We start from the raw sequence: 23,890 nt of genomic DNA on the forward strand, positions 1-23,890 counted from the left end.
ACGCATGGTCACGCCTGCATGGCCACGCCTGCACACGCACCTTCATGCACGAATACACGCGCATTTATGTGCATATGTATATATGTATATATATATATATATATATATATATATATATGTATATATATATATATGTATATATATATATATATCTGTGTGTGTGTATGTGTGCATGCATATATGTATATATACATATATAAATTTATATATATATATTTATATATATACATATATATGTATATATATGTATATACATATGTATATACATATATATATGTATATGTATATGTATATGTATATATATATGTATATACACATATATGTATATATATACATACATATATATATATATATATATATATATATACATACATATATATATATATATATATATATATATATATATATATATATGTAAATGCATACATACTTATATACATGCATACACACACACACACACACACACACACACACACACACGCATGCACGCACGCACACACACACACACACACACACACACACACACACACACACACACACACACACACACACACACACACACACACACACACACACACACACACACACACACACATAGCATATGTCCATGCATACTGTAGTATATCATACACACATAGAAGCCGACATAGCAGAAGCAACCGCATAAATACAAACACTCACACATCCATTTTACACCCGTGATTTCAAATTTCACAGCGCTCCGGGGCACATATTACAGGTAGAGTGGATGGACAGGGGAGGGGGAGGGGGAGGGGGAGGGGGGGCGGCGGAGGGGTATGCTGGACGACATGTACCCACCTCAACCCACGTCAAGTTCATACCACGCTGACTTTTTAGCCTTTACAAAACGCACACACTTTTGCCATGGGGGCTTTTGTGTGTGTTGACTTGGTCGAGTTGGTTGTTCGGTGGGGAGGATGATTTTATGGTTGACTGGCAGCGCTGTGTGTGTGATTGAATGATTGTTCCGGTCGTGGTGGGTGGGGGTGGGGGATGGGGGGAGGGGGAGGGATGGAAAAGAGTAATAGGGGGAGTTCTGAATAGAGAGTGAGTGGGAGAAATGAAGAGAAAGGGGGGATGGAAGGGGGAGGAGGAGTGGGAGGGGGAGGAGGAGGGAGAGAGGAGGGGAGGAGGGAGAAGAGGAGAGAAGGGAGGAGAAGGAGAGGAGGGGAGAGAGAGAGGAGAGGGGAGAGGGAGAGGGGAGGGAGGAGGAGAGGAGGAGGGAGGGAGGAGGAGGGAGGAGGAGAGGGGAGGGGAGGGAGGAGGGAGGGAGGGAGGGAGGAGGGGGGAGGGGGGGGAGGAGGGAGGGGAAGGGGAGGAGTGGGGGGGGGGGAGGGGAGGGGGGGAGAGAGGAGGGAGGAGAGAGAGGAGAGAGAGGCAGAGAGAGTAGAGAGAAGAGAGAGAGAGAGAGAGAGAGAGAGAGAGAGAGAGAGAGAGAGAGAGAGAGAGAGAGAGAGAGAGAGAGAGAGAGAGAAGAGTAGAGAAAGTGATAGAAAGAACAACCAAAATGACTAAATGTGTTAGAGAATGAACGAGTGTGTGATAGGAAAAGAGAAAGTTAGTTGGCTGATAAACAAAAAGATAATGAAACAATATGACAAGACAACAGACCACAAGGCAAAAATAGCAATTGAGCGAGAAAAAATACAGCGACTTTGGTGGAAACAAGAAACGCTGACATAATTGTATAAAGAAGAAGAAAAAAAAGACACTCGATTCAATGTTATTTTTTCCGTTTTCTTTGATTGCGATGTAAACATATTGCTCGACCGAAGGGAAGGAAATGGCCGAAGTCCAAGGGTTTTCTGGCTATTGTACTCACAATTATGCGTTTTCAATTGCATAGTCATTATTGAAGAAGAGCGCCTCGAGGCCAAGGAAGAAGACTGTCTAGGAAGGTAAAAGTAATTGACATTTTTTTTTAGAAGAGGGGGCGGGGGGAGGCGCAAGGTAAGGGTGGGGATGTGTATAGGGGGGGGGGTCTTTCGGTTGTTGAGTTTCTCTATTTTTATTTAATCTTTTTGATTATTTGATGTTATCGTTGTCATGTTGCAGAGAGACAGAAGGGTGTGTTTTCCTTTTTAAGCAGTATATGAATATACTATGCTGATGCTTTTATAACAAACTACAATAATAAGATACATGATATTAAAATAAAACATACCAAAAAAACACAGAATAGTCAGCCCTTGAAATCAACAAACGCGAAAAAAACACCAAAAAACAACCGACCGTATAATAAGTATGTCCGTTTTCTTTACGCTAATTTGTTTACATTAGTGGCGAATTTTCTTTCTTTGGGAATGCCAAACACAGCAAATCCAATCAAATAGAGATACAAGCTACGCAGATATCTTTATTAGAACTATTATTGAGTCTGCTGTTGTTTTTGTGCTTGTATGTCGGTGTTTTCGCTATCTAATACTTTTACGCTTGAGACACGGCCCATTGATAAACACATGTTGAGACGACAGGGACATTTTTTTCGCATTCACACACGCATACGTACACGTAAACGCACACGCTCACATACACATACACAAACACACACACATATATATGTATATATATATATATTTATATATTTATATATATATATTTATATATAAAAATAAATATATATATATAAATATATGTATATGTATATATATATATATATATATAAATGTGTGTATGTGTGTGCATATATATATATATATATATATATATATATATATATATATATATATATAAATGTGTGTATGTGTGTGCATGTATATTTTTATGTAAGTATATGTACTAGCACTCATAGCATCCACACACCCAATAGCCTGCATTCCTCGACAGCAAACATCCTCAGCCCATAATTGGATGTGAATATGTTTGCCCGGTATACAACCTAAAAGAAAAGAAAACTGAATGAAAACCCACAGCACTTAAAATAAATGTGGGTCATTTGTTACATTTCGCGAGAAAATTCGTCTTAAATTTTGAAGAGGTAGGTGTGCATGTGAGAACAGGTGTTTTACAAGCGCAGGTGTGATACGGGACTCTAATAATGCAGGTGCTTATACAAGCCGAGAAGACTAGACGAAGTAAAACTTCAAGATAAGTCTCAACGCACAGGAATAAGTCACCAGAACAATGTTATCAGTTCACACGCACACGCACACGCACACACACACACACACGCACACGCACACGCACACGCACACGCACACGCACACACACACACACACACACACACACACACACACACACACACATATATATATATATATATATATATATATATATATATATATATATGTATATATATATATATCTGCCAAGGTCGCATTATTCATACTTTTAAAAGTTTCTTAATGAAATTCCCTCCATTCTCTTATTTCAGACATGAATCATCTGTCAGCAAGACCCGTCATTGTATTTACCTCATAACTCACAATATATTGTTATAGATAATAGCTATCCATTTTTTATAGATAATATGTATTCATGTTTTATAGATAATATGTATTCATGTTTTATAGATAATAGGTATTCTTGTCTTATAGATGATAGATATTTTTCTTTTATAGATAATAGGTAACCTATAATAGGCATTCTATTTTCTATATAGATAATAGAACATCTAATATTCATATAGGTAACCGGTATTCCATTTTTATAACTCTATATCAATATATCTCTATATCGATATATCTCTACATCGATATATGTTTTCCGACCTCCCGTCTTCTAACCCACCGCGTCCTTCGATTCCACCAGGAGGCCTTGCGAGCGGCGAGCGAGACCGACTGGGCAGGCGTGCTCGAAAACAGCGGCATGGGAGGAGCGAACGGGGTAGTTCTCAACGACCGGCTCATGACCGAGGCGTCGTTGGGCGTGATCTCGCAGCTGAGTTCCTTGGGCTCCCTCAGCACGCTCGGCTCCATCAGCACCTTCCTGGCGGCGCAGCAGCAGGAGACGCCGACGGTCAAGGTGGAGCACTCGTACAGCCTGTCGAGCGAACGCAGCGAGACGGACTCTTCCCTCTCAGGTAGGCGGATTTTGCGCTACGGTTTTGTTTTCATTCGGTATTCTTTTCTCTTTTCTTTTCTTTTCTTTTCTTTTCTTTTCTTTTCTTTTCTTTTCTTTTCTTTTCTTTTCTTTTCTTTTCTTTTCTTTTCTTTTCACTCCGTTTCGTGGTTCAGTCTGTTTATGAATCATATTTTGTGGTTATCCTGACACCTTTTTTTCTTCCTTTCGTAAGAAAAAATCTTATAAATGTTATTTTTGTGTATTCTTCGCTGTCTGATAAGAGGGGTTTTATAAGGAGTAGATTCTCTCTAACAAATTGTCTTTCTTATTCTATCTCCGTTTTCTCTTCTCTCTCATTATACATCAATTTACCTTTCCGTTTCTCTCCCTCCTACATACGTCTACATCTATCTATCTAGACATCTCTCCCTCTCTCTCTCTCTCTCTCCATCTCCCTCCCTCTCTCACTCTCTCATTCTCTCCCTCTCTCTCTTTCTCCCTCCCTCCCTCCCATCCTCCCTCCCTCCCTCCCTCCCTCCCTCCCTCCTCACCGCCTTTCAACCCTTTCTCCCCCTCCCCCCTCCCTCCTCCCCCTCTCCTCAACACACGCCACTCGTCCTAACACCTTTTACAGTCCCGCCACAATTAAGGACCTAAAAAAGGATTCAAGCTTATGTCTCCCGGGCTGAGTTCGTGGCGCAAGGGGCTTAACACGACCTTTAATTGAGGGTCTTAATCCCTCGTGGCTGCAGGTCCTGTCGAGGATAGGCCTAGGCTAACCCTTTCCCTTTGCTTGGACGCAGTAACAACCCCCCGGGGAAAATCTAGGCCTATGGAAACTTTCTAAAAAACAAAAAAAAGATAAAAGGTTAAATTGAGGTATTCTTTGATTTAAGAATCTCTCTTCATGAGGATAATTTTTTTCTGTCTTGAAAGGGGTTATTTAGTTTTTTTTGTTGGGTTAAGGTTGTGCTAGTTTCAATTAAGAATTTATGTGATTCTTCTCTTGTGTTTTACAGTTTTTTTACATTTTCGTTTACGGGGGGTTATTTGATGGTGTATATTGTATGGGCTGTGAAAGTGTCAACTGTATTTGTGTGCGCACACAAATTCATGCACAAACACATACACAAGAAAACACAACACAGTAAAAAAAAAAAAAAACATCACACAACACAAAACAAAATATAACAAACAAACAAAAGCACCAGAATATGATAACCGAAAAGGCACTTTGAAAACTATCTATTCCTGTCACAAGTTTATGATACACAGGTAAGTGCATAGAGCCAGAACTACAAGAAAAGGGCATACGCAGGTAAGTATGCTGAAGATAACAAATGCTGCACCAGTTTAAACGAAACCACATGTGAAAATTAGAGTAGGACTATCTAGAACAGAAAAGAGAAGAAAAAAAATATATAGAATAGGCCTATACATATTTTTAGCCATAATTCCATGGGTGACTTCGGGATAGGGTGTAAATGAGGCAGATAATCCTGTTTATTATTCTTGCTTTTTATTTGCGAAAGGAATTTTTTTCTAATCCATTTACAATATTTTGCGAGATTTAATTTTTTTAATGATCAGTCAAAGATTTTCCCAAGCAGGCCTTTTTACTCCGCAATTAAATCGATATTGATGATAAAACTAACGACGGTAAAAATACCACCCCTAATGATGATGATGGTGATGCTGATGACTACAGAAATACAAATACAGAAAATATCAACAATGATGAAAAAGATAACTATTAAAAAATCCTATAAACGATGTTAAATAATGATTATGACTACAGAAACACAGATACAGAAAATATCAACAATGAAAACGATAACCACTTCAAAATCCGATTAATGATGATAATAATCCCCAAAAAAAGGATGCTAATGATAACGATAACAAACCACCACAGCACTCCGAGAAACCCCATGAGAGCGCGTACCCTAACCAGCGCAAACAGAGTTCCCCAAGGCACCTGTCCACACAATGTAAAAGGTGCGTTTCCCAGTACTGTAGTGTCATTGTAGTGTATTCCCTCGAGGTGTAGTTAAGGAATGAATGTTCTAATGCCATAATGCCCTCGGGTCTGTCTGTGTCTGTCTGTCTGTCTATGTGTGTGTGTCTGTCTGCGCACACGCGAAAAGACAAGACACAAATTATAGTGACGGTTGGTATTTATGGAGTTCTACTGTATGTTCTCCCGTTTTGGGTGGTGCGGGTTCTTACGGGTGTTGTTCTGCTGTGTGGTTGTGTTTGTGTGTGGATGGGTGGTTGGGCGAGTGGTTGATTATGTTTTTTTTTTTTTTTTTTTTTTTTTTTTTTTTTTTTTTTTTTGTTGTTGCTCTGTCTCTGTCTTTGTTTGTCTGTCTATCTGTTTATCTCTATATCTCTCTCTGTCTGTCTTTTTCCCTCTTCCACATTCCTTGCCCTTCTCTCTCTCTCTCTCTCTCTCTCTCTCTCTCTCTCTCTCTCTCTCTCTCTCTCTCTCTCTCTCTCTCTCTCTCTCTCTCTCTCTCTCTCTTTCTTCCTCTTCCTCTGTCTCTCTGTCTCTCTCCCTCCCTCCCTCCCTCCCTCCCTCCCTCCCTCCCTCCCCACCTTCGTCCCTCACTGTATCATTCAGTGTTTGTAAATATGAGTCTTTGTATGCTTGCGTGTGTTGCCCATTCGTGCATGAGTGCGTGTGTGTATGCACGTGTGCTTGCATTTGGGTAGTCATCATCGCATGCCACTACATCTTCATAAACTTACGTACCTGTTATTAAGCATACCCTGTAGCTGTAAGCCTCAGGGTTTATGTATACTCTCGTCTTAAAATATCTCGTCATCAATATTTGTCCTTTTTGGTATGTGTATATAGATAGGTAGGTAGATAGATAGATGGACAAAATAGGTATTTTCATGAATTATCTTAACATTTCTCGTTCGTTTATCAAAAGGGTAGATTTGTTATCCATGTTCAAGAATGTATGTACTTTAGAACTACAATTTACGATTATTTACAAGGACTTTACCTTCAGTAATGATTTATAGCACTAGGCATAGAAAACGTGTTCTCGGCACCATGCGCCAATTATAGGGGAAACTGCACTAAAGTTTACTCTTCTCACACAATTAGCTTTGGAAAGTTAGCATGAAATACTGGGATCGCTATAAATATTTCTTTTTTCTTTCTTCTTTTTAATGTTTCGCTTCCAGCTTCCCTTACGGCCAGAAAGAGGGACAGGAGGGAGGGAAGGGGGAGGGGGGAGAGCTCGGAGAAGAATGTTAAAGAGAAATATGATAACGAAGCGGTGAGCGAAAAAAGACGACCAGAGGGAGAAGGGGAAGGAGGGGAGAGAAAGAGGGAGAGGGAGAGGGCGTGACAGACAGACAGAGGGGGGAGATAGAGACAAAGGCAGAGAGGTATAAAAAGAGAAAACAGAGAGACAGAGAGTAAACCCGAATAGAGCCAAGAAGAGAAAGAAAGAAAGACTAAGGTTAACCAAAGTAGGAAGACAGAGAGACGGCGAAGACATTACGGGTAAGAGAGGCATAAGTAATGGTTTATTTTCCCCTCAAGGGATTTTTTTTCCTCTCTTTCTTGTGTACGTAATTATGTTTATTATTTTACGCTCGTGGCTCTTTTTTACTGTAGTTTTTGTTTGCTTATTTTCTCTCTCTCTCTCTCTCTCTCTCTCTCTCTCTCTCTCTCTCTCTCTCTCTCTCTCTCTCTCTCTCTCTCTTCTCTCTCTCTCTCTCTCTCTCTCTCTCTCCCCCCTCTCTCTCTCTCTCTCTCTCTCTTCTCTCTCTCTCTCTCTCTCTCTCTCTCTCTCTCTCTCTCTCTCTCTCTCTCTCTCTCTCTCTCTCTCTCTCTCTCTCTCTCTCTCTCTCTATTCAACTTCACAATATAGTTTTCAAAATTTATATCGAACAAGTTAAATGACGCTCATTACGACAGCGTGAAACTTATTTTCTTCTTCCTCCTACATAATTGATTAGAACCAAGAACAAAATAACTAATGAACTAGAGAACCAAAGAACTAAAGAACTAAACTAAAGAACTAGAACCAACGCAAGATCATCACAGAGAGCATCACTGATATTAAACCCGTCATCACTATTACCAAAAAGATTCTTCTGAGCTGTTCTCCTATATAAGGCTTTCTCCATTGTAGTTGTTTTTAAACGTCGACAAAAAATAGCTTAGAAAAAAAACTATTTTTTCTTATTATTATTTAAAGAGAGTTTTTTTTTTCTTGAAAGCAAAGTGACAGGTATAGCCACTGTAATAACGGGTTAACAGACCTGCCTGTCAGTATGAATTGATTTACCCAAAATTAAGATGGATTGATAGGCCTATTGTAACAAGCACTGATGAATGGAAGGGGTGAGAGATAGAGACGCTGGGATCGGGCGTCATATAGGCCTATTTTTTGGGTATTTTTTTGTACGTCCACAAATTAAGATTATGAACGATATGGGTGATAGGTCAATCACAGTTGTAATTTGATATACGCTGCTGATACAGACCCTATATCATCGTAGTTCTTTTAATGTAATCGGAATGTAAATAAATGTTCCGATAGTAATTTTTCGTCGGAAATATCGCTTCGCCTCTCTAGTACTCTCTCTGTGCTTGGAGAACTTTTAAGAACATGGCTCCAGGTTGTTCTCTCAGTGTTCTTCCCTAAGGCTAACCTCATGGTCTGGCTTCAGGCTGGTCAATGTTCTCTTCTCAAGTCGTTCTCTTTCTCTCCCTTCTCTCATCCTCACTCTTTCCCTCACTTTCTCTCCCTCCCTCCCCTCATCCTCACCTCCCTTCCCCTCCTTTTCCTCACTTTCCCATCCTCCTCTAACCTTCCCTTTCCCTCCCCCCCCACCCTTCCTCTCCCTCCCTCCCTCCTTCCCTTCCTTTCCCATTCTCCCCCCCTCCTGCCTTTCTTTCCCTCCCTCCCTCCTTCCCTTCCTTTCCCATTCTCCCTCCCTCCCTCCTTCCTTCCTTCCTTCCCTTATTTTCCCATTCTCCCTCCCTCCTTCCCTTCCTTTCCTATTCTCCCTCCCCTCTCTCCCTCCCTCCTTCCCTTCCTTTCCTATTCTCCCTCCCTTTCCCTCCCTCCCTTCCTTTCCCTTTCCTCCTCTCCCCTCCCTCCCTTTCTTTCCCTTCCTTCCTCTCCCCTCCCTCTCCCCTCCCTCCCTCCCTTTCCCTCCCTTTCCCTCCAGGCACATGACAAAGGTTCAAGCACGTCCTGTTTATCAAGCGGTCCATCATCACTTTGCTTGCTTGGGTCTTGCTGATATTTTTCCTTCTTTTTTTATTTTTTTCCTGTTTTGCCTTTTTTACTTATTTGTTTATTCATTTTTTTTATCTTTATTTTTTTTCTTGTTTTCGTGTTTTTTCTCTATTTATTTTTTCCGTTTCTTTTTCTTCTTCTTCTTCTTCTTCTTCTTCTTCTTGATGATATTTTTTTTCTCCCCTTCGCCTTGTTTGTTTTCTTGATTTTCGTCATCTTTTTCGTCGTTATTTGTTTTGGTCACCTTTCTCCAATGCGAAAACAGCAAAACAATACAACAACAACAGCAACAAGCACAGTAACAAGAACAACAACAGCAAGAACAGTAAAAAAGGACACTTATATTAACTATTCCAAGTTAACCCTTCCTTGCGAATAGACCTTTCATTATTCTAAAGAGAAAAAAAAATAGATTAAGGTGTAATAGTCAAGGCAGGTGCGCCTAGTGGACCGGAGGGGTGGGAGTGGAGGTGGGGGGTGACTTCACCTGAAATAGTTTAAATGGATTTTACTTTTGATTTTTATCTGAGTCAGGTGTAGGCCTTGGTTGTCATGGGAACTTAGGTTTCATACAAATTTTTATTTCTATTTGTTTATTTATTTATTTATTTTTTTTTTTTTTTGGGTGGAGGGTGTGATTTTTTTAAAGTTTTTATGTATGTCTGTATATTTTTTATTTTTTGCGTTGATGTTGGGTCTTGTATGATGCTTGATTTATTGATATTATAAATTCTAGTATGTTTTCGTACATCGGTCATATATATATATATATATATATATATATATATATATATATATATATATATGTATATTATATATATATATGTATATATATATGTATATATATATGTATGTATATATATGTGTATATATAAATATGTAAGTATATACATATATACATATATGCATATATATATATATATATATATATATATATATATATATTATTATATATATATATGTATGTATGTATAAATATGTAAGTATATATATATATATATATATATATATATATATATATATATAATTCTTCTCTCTCAGTACTGTCCATATCATAAATTTATATAAAGAAATACGAAAAGATGAACAACCTTCCATTCATCAGATATACGAGTTATTTTCAAAATGAATCAAAAGCCTCATAGAAGAAAGTAATCAAAATTTTCTAGATTCCCAGAGATATTACTAAAAGATAGATACCACCTCGTTCATGGTAATAACACGCGATACCAACAGCCAAATGGAAACATGGAAGGCGACCAAATACGGGAGCGGAGAAAACATTCCATAACGCTTATTACACTTGTTGTCGAGGGAGGGAGGGAGGGAGGGAAGGAGATGGGAGGGGAGGGGAGGGAGTTGGTGGAAGGGAAGGAGATGGAGGGAGGGATTGGAGGGGGGAAAGAGAAGGAGATGGGATGGGAGATGGAGGATGGGAAGGAGATGGAGGGAGGGGGAGAGGTGGAAGGGAGGGAGGGAGATGGAGGGTTGGGAGGGAGGGGGAGGGGAGTTGGAGGAAGGAGAGAGTTAGAGGGAAATGGAGGAAAGGGTGTGATAAGAAGAGGGAAAGAAAAAGAGATAGAGAGCGAGAGCGAGAGAGAGAGAAAGAGAGAGAGAGAGAGAGGGAGAGAGAGAGAGAGAGAGAGAGAGAGAGAGAGAGAGAGAGAGAGAGAGAGAGAGAGAGAGAGAGAGAGAGAGAGAGATGGTCATTACTCTTCTAACAGATTAACCCTGTTAACGCTGGGGGGGTTCTTGCCTCTAATTTGCCTCATTTTTCATCAGCGAAAAGGTTTTTTTTACGTTCTCTCCGTGTCACATACGCTGCCCAACAGTCCCCCCTTCCCTCCTCCCTGTTCCTCTCCCTCTCCCTTCCCCCCTCTTTCTCCCTCCCCCTTTCCCTTCCCTCCTTTGTGTCACCCTCCTTCTCCCTTGCTTCCTCCTCCTTCTCCCTTCCCTCCCTCCCTCCCTCTCTCTCTCTCTCTCTCTCTCTCTCTCTCTCTCTCTCTCTCTCTCTCTCTCTCTCTCTCTCTCTCTCTCTCTCTCTCTCTCTCTCTCTCTCTACCCCATCCCCTTCTCCCTTCCCCATCCCCCAACCCTCCTACCTCTCCTTCTGCCAATCCCCCTCCCTTCCCCATCCCTCTCCCCCCTCCTCTCTTCGTTGCGCTTCCCTCGCCTCACTTGTCGTTGATCCAGGAGTGTTTTGATCTTTGAGAAAAAAAATGAAGAAATGGTTTTTGTTTTCTTCTCCTTCTATCAGGATGGGTTATAGTTGTAGTGTTTTAGTTTTAGTGTTTGATTTTCTTATATGTTTATGTACCTGTATGATTTATTTATTTATTTTATTTATTATATATATATATATTTTTTTTTTTGACAAATGGTTGGATATACAGCTAAAACACACACACACACACACACACACACACACACACACACACACACACACACACACACACACACACACACACACACACGCATATATATATACATACATACATACATACATACATATATATATATTATATTTGATATGATATGTATGAAGTTTGTATGAAATGTGTGTAAAATATGTATTTAGTGGTTCTTTTCACGCTAAACGGGCCGGCGTGTGTCAGCGTGAGGCGCAAGGTCGCCACGCGCCCCAGGTCACGCGCGGCTGCCAGATGTCGTCACTTTGAAAGATATATATATATTTTTTTTCCATAGGTCTTTTGTAAAATTGATGTGATCGCTTTTTTTTATCGGGTCTTTAATAGGTATGTAGTCTACTTGGCACTTTTGCATTAGTTGCTTTTTTTTTAATGTCTAAATGAGGTTTATTAAGAGTAAGAGAATGTCTTTGCTGTATGTATCGTATGGAAGGAAATATTTGTGAAAAATCGAATTGAACTACACTTGAGACACAAACAAAACACATGCAAAATATAAAAAATACATATAGTCAAGGAATATACGACCTTTTCACGCCGACTCACCTATAGTTACGACTCCCTCCTTAAAAAAACGATAATGCTACCCTCTTTCCCACACTACTAATTATCACCTCACGCATGTACGACTCCCCTCCCCTCCCCTCCCCTCCCTACCCCTCTCCACGACTCCAACCCCACTCCCCTACCTCTTGGACGACCCCAACCCCACTCCCCTACCTCTTGGACGACCACAACCCCCCTCCCCTTTCTATTCCCCCTCCCTCTCCTCCTCCTCTTCCTCTTCCTCTTCTTCTCCCTCCTCTTCCTCCTCCTCCTCCTCTTCTTCCTTCCCTTCTTCTCCCTTATCCCCTCCTCTTCCCCTCCCCCCTCCCCCCTCCTTTTTCCCGTCCCCCCTCTTCTTCCCCCTCCTCTTTCCCCCTCCCCCCTCAGCATCACCACGACCCATCGCCAAACGACCCGCTACGGGAGAGATCATCGTAGACCAGCGAGTCGTCCCCTAGTCGTTCTTGACCTTGCGGTTGCGGTCGAGGCTGAGGTTGCGGTTGCGGGTGGAGGGAGGAAGGATGGGTGGGTGGGAGGGAGCAAGCGAGCGAGCGAGCAAGCGAGCATAGGGAGCATAAAGAGAGAGGGAGTGTAAAGGCATCCGTGTTTGTAAGCGTGCCTGTCTGAACAGTATGTGTGTCTTATCTGCACATCTACTTGCTGCTTGTTTACTTGCCTGCCTGCCTCCCTTCATACCTACTTAGTCTCTTAGCCTACTTACTTATTCATCTACTAGCCTACCTACCTACCTACCTACCTGTCTACCTACCTGCCTACCTGCCGGTTTGCTTGCTTATCTACCTACTTACATATCTACCTACCTACCTACTTGCTTACCTCCTTACTTGTCTACTTACTTACCCACTTACCTACCTACTTACCTACCAGACTGCAGCCGAAAAAAAAGAAAGTCAAAAGCATATATATCTTAATGACGTTTTCTTTTTCTTTTTCTTTTTCTTCTTCCTCCATTTGTTAAGTCTTCACTAAGAGTCGCTTCATTACATTGCATGACATCTACGTCTTGCCTGTGTCACATGTCAAGTGGTGTCGGACGGTAGGGAAGGGTGGGGGAAGGTGGGGAAAAGAGGGGGGTTGGAGAGAGGGATGAAGGGGGGTAGGTGGAGGGAGGGAAGAGGGGAGGAAGGGGGTGGGATGGGAGGGAAGAGGGGAGGAGGGTGGGTGGGAGGGAGGGAAGAGGGGAGGAGGGTGGGAGGGAGGGAGGGAAGAGGGGGTAAGGGAGGGACTAATTGCATGTCTTTATTGTGTGATTAATATGTGATGCGTGTTCCTGCAGGTGCGGTTATTTTTTATGTTTGTGGATGAGTGTGTGTATGTATGTGTGTGTGTGTGTGTGTGTGTATGTCATATATAGTATAACGATTGCGCCATCATTAAAGATCATTGCTGATATTATCAGTACCCTTTTTAAATCATAATTACCTCATCAGTCATCGTCACCATCATCAACAACAATAGCAAAACATAAAGAAAAAAGAAAATCATACAATGAAAATTATTATTAGAAAAAAAAGCAACAGCAACATCTGCTCCCTTCCCATCTCACAAAAAAAAAATTAAAATAAAAAAAAATCGTTCAAAACACAGTAATAACATCAAGGAAAATACAAGTCGAGCCAAAGGTCATTCCTCTCCAGGAGAACGATCATTTTGTAACATCTTTCCCTGTAAAAGATGCTACGTTCCTCTCCAGGAGAACGATCATTTTGTAACATCTTTCCCCATAAAAGATGTTACATTCCTCTCGAGGAGAACGATCATTTTGTAACATCTTTCCCTATAAAAGATGTTACATTACTCTCCAGGAGAACGATCATTTTGTAACATCTTTCCCCATAAAAGATGTTACATTCCTCTCCAGGAGAACGATCATTTTGTAACATCTCTCCCTGTAAAACAACCTTCCAGAGAGAAATGACTTCCTGGAACCAAACCGGTGTTCCAGGTTCGACACTGGAAGATGTGGGTCTTGATGATGATAATGATGGTAATGGTAATCATAATGCGAGTAATGTTGATTGCACGACAGGAACAACGTTGGTAATGATCATTATTAGTAGTGATATAGATAGTGATGGTTATAATAATGGTGGTAGTAATAATAATGATGAAAATGATGGTGATAAGGATAATGATGATAATGATAAAAATAACAATGATAGGGATAATGATAATATAGATGATGATGAAAATAATAATAGTAATAATAATAATAATAGTGATGATAATAAGGGTAAGTAGAGTAACAGAGACAGAGACTGAAGAAAAAAATCACCCTCTCCCCACCAGCCCACAAATGAAATCACTCTCACACTCTCACCCCCCTCCCCTTCTCCCTCCCCCTCCTACCCTTCTTACCTCCTTCAGTCCCAGAAAGTCCTACCTCAACCTCCCCCCCCCCACCCCTGTCCTGGCCTGGCGATGGCTCGTGGCACCTGTATGGGTAATCACTGTCAGTCATTCTCGGGGAAAAGGGTTACGTCCTCTGTCGGGTTTGAGGTAATTGTTAGGTTTATTGTGTAATACCATAGGGCTTCAGATCCCCCCTGCCCCCCCTCCCTCCTTCCCTTCCTCCTTCCTCCCTGGCTGTTGTGTTGTGTTGTTTATTTGCTTTCCTGTTCATCCTCTCCGTCTTCTCCTTCTTTTTCGTCTTCTCCACTTTCTTCATTTTCTCCTTCATTTTCTCTTTCTTCATCCTTTTCTTTATTTTCTCCTTTATCTTCTCGGTCTTTTTCTTCTTCCTGTTCCTGTTTCTTCTCTTTTTCTTCCTGATCCTCTACCTTCTCATTCATTCCTCTTCCTCCTCCGTTTCCTCCGTCTCCTCCTTCTCCTCCTCCTCCTCTTCTTCTCCCTCTTCCTTCTCCTTCGGAAGGCAGCTGATGAAAGACTTGGAGGAGGGAGGTGGGTGTTAATTCCTCTTCATGGGTTTGAGATGCTTTTCTGATCTGACTTTGGCTTTGGTTTCGTGTAATGCAGGGCGGTTAGATCTCTGTTTCTCTTACTTTCTCTATTCATCTCGCTCTCTTCCTTTCTCCTTCATTCTCTCTCTCTCTCTCTTTCTCTTTTTCTTTAACCTCCCCCTTCCTCCTCCCTCTCTTTCCCTCCCCCACCCCGCATCTCTTTCCCCCTCCCTTCCTATCTCTTTTCCTCCACTCGCACCTCTCTCTCTCCTCCTCCTCCTCCCCCCACATCTCTCCCCCTCCTTCTTCCTGCATCTTCCCTCCTTCCCTCCCTCCTTCCCCCCCCTCCCTCCCTCCTTCCCTCCCTCCTTCCCTCCCTCCTTCCTCCTTCAAGCATACTCCCAAGAATTCCCGAACTATTTCAACCTCCTGATATGTGTGTCCGCCGATGCCCAGCATAAGGCGTCGAAACATGGCCACGGGCGATATAGTTTTGTGGTTACGAATACATTACTGAGGTTTTGTAACACCCCCCCCTTCCCCACTCCCTCCCCCACCCCCACTCCTTCCTACTCCTTCACATCCCCTTCCCCCTTCCCCCCCCCCACTCCCCAACCCCCTACCCCCTTACACCTACCCTGCGGCCGGGAGCGTTCACCGAAAGAATAACGTTATTTTTGAACGTTATCTGAACTTCGTTATGTTCGTAATTCTGTTTGAAGTGAGGATGTGTTCTAGTTGTTTTTGTTATTGTATTTTTTTTATTTCGTATGTCATGCAGGGACAGGAAATTCTCGCAGAACGTTTCATTCCATTGGTTGCGTCTTCTGTTTTCTTCTTCTTTTCTTTCTTCTTTCCCTTCTCCTCCTTATCTTCTTCTCCTCTTTCTTCTTTCCCTTCTCCTTATCTTCTTCTCCTCTTTCTTCTTTCCCTTCTCCTCCTTATCTTCTTTTTCTCCTCTTTCTTATTTCCCTTCTCCTCCTTATCTTCTTTTTCTCCTCTTTCTTCTTTCCCTTCTTCTCTTCTTCTTCTCTTTCTTCTTTCCCTTTTCCTCCTCCTCCTCTTCTTCTTCTATCTCTTCTTCTATCTCTTCTCCTTCTTATTTTAGAAGCATTCTTTTGGTAACGAAATATCTAGTCCTCATTTTTACCGAGGCAATTAAAATAGTATGATTCATTTCGGTATGCCTAATGAGGAAAATTATGCCAATCTTAATTTCGATCTTTTTATTTACATTACATAAAGTTCGTGATTAAAGAATAACGGACTTGATTAAAGTAGAAGACTCGATGTCAGTAATATTTTTATCAAACAAACAAACAAACAAAAATAATAATGATAAATAAAAGTACATTAATCATGTTACAAGATATATATATATATATATATATATATATATATATATATTTGTATATATATATTTTTTTTTTGTTTAATTCAAAATTAATAAAACAGGTCTACTTGAAAGGAATTGTTATCTAATGGGATTTTAGAATGACATTTTTTCTTCTAGAATCATACCAATGTCAGGGTTACGCATTGGCGGTTGAGGTGTCGACATGTTCCGTCTTTTGCTGTTTGTATTTTTATTGTTTTTCTCCCTCTGTTCTATTTATTGATTAATTTGTTGACTTTTACCTTGGTTGTCTGCATTTTTTGTTTGTTTGTCTGTCTGTCTGTCTTTCTGCTTTCGCTTTCTGATTACTTTCTCTTTTACGATAACATTCTCTCTCTCTCTTTCTCTCTCTTTCTTTCTCTCTCTCTCTCTCTCTCTCTCTCTCTCTCTCTCTCTCTCTCTCTCTATTCTCTCTCCGTCTCCCACCCCACTCCCTCTCCCTCCCTCTCCCACCCCCACCTCCACTCCCACTCCCTCTCCCTCTCCCTCTCACTTGGAGCCAACAGGTGTTGGAGGCGGCCACAGGTGATGTTTAAATATGTGACAACTGTTGTATATCATTATCTTTGCCGGGAAAGGTAAATAAAGGTTATTATATAGTCGCATATCTATTTTTTTCATTATACACTGCAAGGAAATTAATTTATATCAGTTTCATTTAAAACTTCTCTTTTCTTTTCTTTTGCTAACCTAGAAGTGCATGTAGTTCACGAGAACACTTTTAATTTTATTTTTCCTTCATGCATAGAATTAATAGTTGAAACTTTGTTTAACTTATTTTGTCGTTTTGAAAAATCTTTTTATGCAAACTTTTGCTTTTGATCTTACAGTGTTTGAAGCGCACCTGTTTTTAGCCGATCGTTCTCATTCTTTTCAATTTTCGAGACGAATTAATGGACAGAAAACAAATATTAACAATAGGAAACGCAGCATTAATGAAATAGTTTTTTTTATTGTTTTTGAGAATGGTGATTTTAAAGAGTAGAAGTTGGACACCGCACGAGATTTATGGCACATTCGTTTTTCTTTTGTTTTGTTTATTATTGATAACCGACCTTTTTCGTCCCCGCCAATATTCGTCACGAGTTAATGAACGGGGAATATACATGTCTTAGATAATGATAACGCTTAAAAAAGAGATAGAGATGGAGAATAATTACCGCCTGAAGTAAATTATTATTATTGTCTATATGTTTTGTTTTGCTTCAAGGAAAACCATGTTGGAAAATGTAGAGAAGGAAGAAAATTATCGTGTCTCTCCGAAAGGAAAACCATTATTACATCATACAAATTTTATTGAGTGGGAACGAGAAAATATTAGCTATCATACATCTAGACTTTGATCTCACTCTGACGTGGGCGCTGCATATCATTACGAAACACGTGTGCTGCGACACCTGTTGTAAGGGCGAGAGAGTGTTCAGTGACAGGTGTCTCTTGTATTTTCGTGGGAGGATATTTTCATGGTTATATGATTTTTTTTTTTATGTTAGAGGAATTAAGAAGGGAGAGAGAGAGAGAGAGAAGAGGGGGTGGGGAGCAAACTCTCTCTCTCTACCTCTCTCTCTCATCTCCCTCCCTCCCTCCTATACACTCTTTCTCTCTCATACCCATTCCCTGCCTTTCTCTTGTTCTTCTTCACCTTTTTTGAACGGAAAAAGGAGACCATCGTTTGAGAGAGGGAGAGAGAAAGGGGAAGAGGAAGAGGGAAAAGAGAGAGAGAGAAGCGGCGTTTCTTGCGCATTTATAACATGGAGTATTTGACATCTTGTATGTTATCTACAAAATTTATTGAATATAGTGCAAAGCGGAAATTGATAGCTCGAATAATTTTTCACTGGGATATATTATTTTTTCACGTGTTATATCATTGTTATGTACAAAAACAATAACACAAAATAAATGAATACGGGGATAAATAGATAAACGAATAAAGTATGAAATAAAGTATGAAATTAAAAAAGGAAAAATGAAAGACATCTCTTCAGCATTAAACGAATGATTAGATAAGAAAAAAAAAAACTAAAAGATCGCCTAGTGAATATTCGATTGGTTAGACGAGAAATTAAAAATGCTAAAATTACCAATTAAAAACAAAAAAGTCCCCCCTCACCTCCTTCAACTAGTCTGCAATACACCATAAATTATACTTTCATTTTCATAGTTACTTTCATTATATTTTTTGGTGAATGACTAGGCCTATTGATTGGCGAAATCTAAAAACGAACAAACAACCTAAAAACGAGAACAGTAATGCCTTTGAAAGTACTACGCAACTAGTAGCAACACGACATGATAAAGAAAGAGATAGATCTCTACTTCCTTAAAAAAAAAAGAAACAGACAAAAATAATCATGCAAAAAATCCCAGCTAACATGCATGCAAATTATATTAAAAAGACAACAACGAAAACTACCCAAAAAAAATCTTGCAACAATCCCACTCACAACAAACTTATAAAGTCCTCCGTAAAAAATAAAACCAAAAACAAACAAAGAAACTACAAGAATTCCAGCCCACGAGCTTGCAACACCCCAACACCGGCCGCCGTAAAAGAAAATGGCGCCATCCTAACGTGCGCCTCTTCCTCGCCGGCTGGTCTCGCAACGTGGTGATAGCAGACAGGCAAGGGGGGACTAACCTGTAGTTCAAATCCCCCTTGATACACGACCGACCCCTTCGAGCGACCAGGATGTGGATATATAAAATGAATGAAGAAAAAAGGAATAGTGAGTGAGAGGACTTGTGTATTTTGGGGGAGATAATGTTTTCCTCAGACCTTTTGGTATATATGTATGCTTTTGTTTTTTCTTCTTTCCTTTTTTTTTATTGGTTAGGGGGCATTTCGAGTGGATTTTTCTTTTTCAAATTGTCTTTAAAGAGTGTCAGAAAAAGGAGTGAGGTTTCGAGTTTTCGGTCGCCATTTTATGTGTTCTTTTCTTTATTGTCTTTTAAATTCTAGAGAAGAAGAGTCTTTAAATAAGGCATTTCATCGCACATCCACTTCTAACCCCAACTAGTAAAAGTTACGTAGAGGAAATATTAACGAAAATAGCTAACCGGTGATCTTCCAAAGACCCAAGAATCACCCAAAAATGCGTCTCCGTCGACTCTCAATGTCACCTATTCCATTCAAACGCTTCTACGTATCGTTTTCGCTCTCATTTCACCCCCCCCCCTCCTCCCCCGCTTTCCTTTTCCTCCATCCTCCTTCCATATGATTAGGATGTGTATATATATAGGCTTCCCAAGGGTTGAAGACCTTCGATGAGCCGGGTGAGTGGCCGATGGTCTGGAGGGCAATAGCCAAGGTCCTCAGTCTCTCTTGCCCTCAGGTGGCTCACCTAGGGCGTACTTAGCTCCTCCCCCTGCGCCCCCCTCTTCTTCTTCCTCCACTTACTCCTTTTCCTCCTTCTCCTCCCTCCCTCCCTCCCCTCCCACCACGCACTCTCTTCCTCCTTCTACTTCGCACTGCCTTCCTGCTTCGTGCGTTCCGACCTTTTTTTCGTCTTTGTCTTCTTTTTTTCCTAGGTAGTCTCTTCAATCTTTCCATTGCTCTCTATCTCTTCTTCCTTCTTCTCTTTCGCCCTCTCTTCCTCTGCCTACTTCCTCCTCGCATATTCCTTAGCCCTTTTGTTTTTCCTTTGCCTTCATTTCATATCCTTCCCTCTTCGTTGCTGTCCTTGCCCCCTCCTCTCCCCTCCCTCCTCCTTCTTCACTCCTCCATTCCCCCTCTTTCTCTCTCCATCGGCTCTAGAGGTTAAGGTCCCCCTGCGCTGAAAGTGTTTTATTTTCGTCTTTCAAGAGAAAGGAGGAAAGTCTTCGTTTTCTCTTTCTTTGAGTCTCTTTTCTGATGGCATTGAGAGTGAGAGTTGGCTTCGTGGATAGAGGGCATTTTGTTAGTGGTTTATAGTCTTTATTTTAATGGGATTATTATAAGATTTTTATGATTTTTTCTTCAGATTCGTCTTCTTTTTTATTTCTTATTTGCAGGATTCTTAGAATTTCAATTTTATGTTCTATTCTTATTCTTTTCATTCGTCTTTTTCCCTTTTTTCTTGATTTTGATTTTTCTTTATATTTTCCCCTTGAATCGCAGTGCCTTTTCACTCTTCTTAAACCTTCCTAAACCTCTTTCTAAATCCTCATAATTCTTTTTTCCATCATACACGACATCAATTGTGACCAAAGACCGCTTCACCAAGAGATAAATCTCCTCGATCGAATCCCAATTTAAAAAGAGGGGACGAAATAGTCCCTCGCACGAAGACATATAATCCAACGCAACACAGATCCCTCTCGATGCTCCTTGGCATTTGTCTTCTGAGATTAGGATCACTGACCATAGCTGGAGGATTGAGGGACATCTCGGGACGATTTTTAAGGACTCGAATCGGCCGATAAATTGTCATCAACTTTGTGTCGAAGGATACCATTTGTCTGATGATGAAGAAGGGATTAAATGGGGTTGATGGCGAAGGCGGAGGAAGGTTTGTGTGGCAGAGAGGACTGGGATGTCGTCTTTTTTTACCAAAGGTATTTTCTTGTAGCATAATTACGCATACGTCATACTTATTTTCGGAATCCAATATGGTGAGAAATAGCGTGATTAATTTCGATGTTAGATTAACTGACGGCATGAACCTAATTATAAATAATTTTGATATATTATGATTTTTTCCATTTGCGTTAGTTTGTTTTTCTTCTAATTTTCAAATATGATTAGACTTCCAAATTACGAACGAATGAACCAAGAGGCATCCAGAAAACTTCCACCAAACAAAAAACAACAACAACAAAAAAACAAAGACCACAATAACCAACCCCGGCATCATTGGTTATTAAAACAAGGGGCCTCTTTAAAACCCAGAGCCTATGCCCTTGCGACCTTGAATTTAGCCCGCGCCCAGACAAATCGCAAAGACCTCCCTCTGTGCGCCCCCTCGCGGCCTATGCGCCGAGGAAGGGAGCGACGTCGCTATGAATCATTTCCCCGTCTCGATTTTTGACATCTAAGCCCGAGGTGGAGGGAGAGAGGGAGGGAATTGGCGAGGGATATGGAAAGAGAGCTTGTCGTCAGGAGAATGAGAGAGAGAGAAAGAGAGAGTAAGAGAAAGAGACCGAGATTGCGAGACTCGGATGGAGAGAGGGAGAGGCGACCAACCAAGCCAACCGTCTAAGAGAGGGCATCGGCACGCGTCGTAAATATCGGGGCTCTTCGGCTACCACCGGACACCCACGAACCACCACGCTTCGAGAGAAATATCCGCAGGTGAAGCACGGCCTTGGTCACTGACACTGGGGTCTCCTGGCAGCCTCCAACACCAACCACCGGCCCGGCGACAACTCGGCGGTTCATCCTGTTGCTTCTGGTGCACGACGAGGCCACGCCCTGCCCCCCCCCCCACTCCCCCCTTTTCTCTGCTCTTTAGTTGGTTCTGTATCCAGGGCGTGGTGTGGGGGATTTGTTTGTCTTTGGAATCCCTTTATGGTGGGGTGGGGGAGGGGGGGGGGTTAATGAGAAAGAAAGGTAAATAGAAAGAGTTAGAAGGAATGACATCTCTTTTTGGGTTTTCTCTGTCGGTGGATTCTAACCCGATTCGCCTTCAGAAGAAAACAATTACTTATCTCTTTCTGTTTTCTTTCTCTCTACTTCTACTTTGAATACACTGCCCTCTTCCTATTCCTCCACCGGCCTTCGACTTTTGTGCCATCTCACGGTCCAAGAACGCCGGGTTTAGCAGGCGGAGGAGCAGGCTGAAGACCCAAGGCTTGCGGGGACGTGTCGAGGTGTCCCTTTCCGGCCACCACCACTACCACCCCCCTTCCCCCTTGCACAGCCTCTTGCGTCGTCGGTTGAATTGAAGTTCTCGAAGGACTTTGACTCCATCGGGGTCAATGGCCAGATGGCGTGATGCTTAACGTGTTTTGCGGTTGCGGGAGCCATAGGTCACAGGTGGTAGTTGGTAGGTTGGGTGCTGCCATAATACCTTGTGTTTAAAGACGTCGCGGTGAAGAGAGTCGAGGGATGGGTACTGGAGTTATAGCTAGCTTATTATGCATAAAAAAGAGAATAAAGACTGAGAACCACAACAAAAAAACTGCACTCATTAAAGAGGTTTATTCAAGCTACCAAAGACTGAATGATCTCGAAATCAAAGCGTGCTAATTACGGTTCGATCTTCGCCTTCCTCATTCCCTTTGTCAATAGGCGAACCTTCCGTCACGGTGCGACCCCCAGCAGCGACTCCGATGCCCCAGGTTACACACTGAACATTCACCTCGTCACACTAACTCTGGAGAGGACTCGAGGCAGGAAAATAATAGGCATTAATGCGCGCTGCTGTTTGGGGAGTTGTAGTTTTATTTATTGTTATTTTGTGTGTGTTGCTGTTGATTCTAATGCATTGACGAAAGGGATGGATCCTTTTTTATATATATATTATCAGTTTTTAAACGTTTGCGAGCTTAGGTTTAAAAGTTAAGAAGACGGAAGAAAAGATAGCGATCACGTCATGCCAAAAGATCCTCCTGTCACCCCGACGAGAAACCGCACTAAACTTTGCTAATCCTCCGAAGCTAAAGGCTCAGAGGAATCGAAGGCAGCCCCCGTCTCCAGGAATCCGGGCAGTATCCCATATTAAGATAACACGCGCGACGATGACCTTCAACAGAAGTGTCCTTGCGGAGGTAGGAGGCCTTGTAATGGCTCACGTCGAAGGAGAGGAGGAGGAGGAGGGCGACTAACCACATTCCTCCATTTTTACTTACGAGTCGAAATTGCGATCGCCAAGTCTGTTTTCCTGCGAGAGGGAGGGGCGGCGTCGGCGTAAAAGGCAAGGCGAGGCGACTTGCATCCCGCCGTTTCTCGGATAATTTGGTATTTACGCGGCAGAAGGGCTGGCGGGCGGCACCTCGGGGTGGAAACCGCATTACGTTTTTGTTCCGAGTAAACACCAGGAGGCCAAACACAAGTGAGAATAACAACAATCATTTGGGTGTGTAATGCAGGGCTTCCTCCTCCCCTCCCCCCTCTCCCTCCCCCTCCCCCTCTACCCCCGCGTTTCTAGGTGTGTTTGGGACATGGCCCGTCGCCCCGAACCATAGGCTGGACCTTGACTCGATGAGATTTTGGTAAAACTGAAATTTAGATTACACACAGAATAAGGTAGAGTTTGAGACAGGCAAACAGACAGACAGAGAAATATAGAGATAAAGAGACAGATACAAATACAGACAGACAAACAGACAGAGAGGGAAATACAGAGAAACAGAAACAAAGACAAACAGACAGATACAAAA

General features: G+C 41.6%; 1 protein-coding gene across 4 annotated transcripts in view; it reads left to right on the forward strand.

Annotated features, from left to right (window-relative positions):
• LOC147471840 (uncharacterized) overlaps positions 1-23,890 on the forward strand; it is a 107,017-nt gene that overhangs the window by 66,599 nt on the left and 16,528 nt on the right. For all 4 annotated transcript variants that reach the window (XM_086537237.1, XM_086537235.1, XM_086537236.1 and 1 more), the window contains one exon: positions 3,772-4,042. In XM_086537237.1, the coding sequence (XP_086393363.1) occupies positions 3,772-4,042 (271 nt within the window). The remainder of the gene's footprint in view (positions 1-3,771; positions 4,043-23,890) is intronic.

This window comes from Penaeus japonicus, unplaced genomic scaffold (genome assembly GCF_977035675.1).
Source record: "Penaeus japonicus unplaced genomic scaffold, GWHDUDI00000001_assembly GWHDUDI00000005, whole genome shotgun sequence".
In the NCBI taxonomy this organism is placed as follows: Eukaryota; Metazoa; Arthropoda; class Malacostraca; order Decapoda; family Penaeidae; genus Penaeus; species Penaeus japonicus.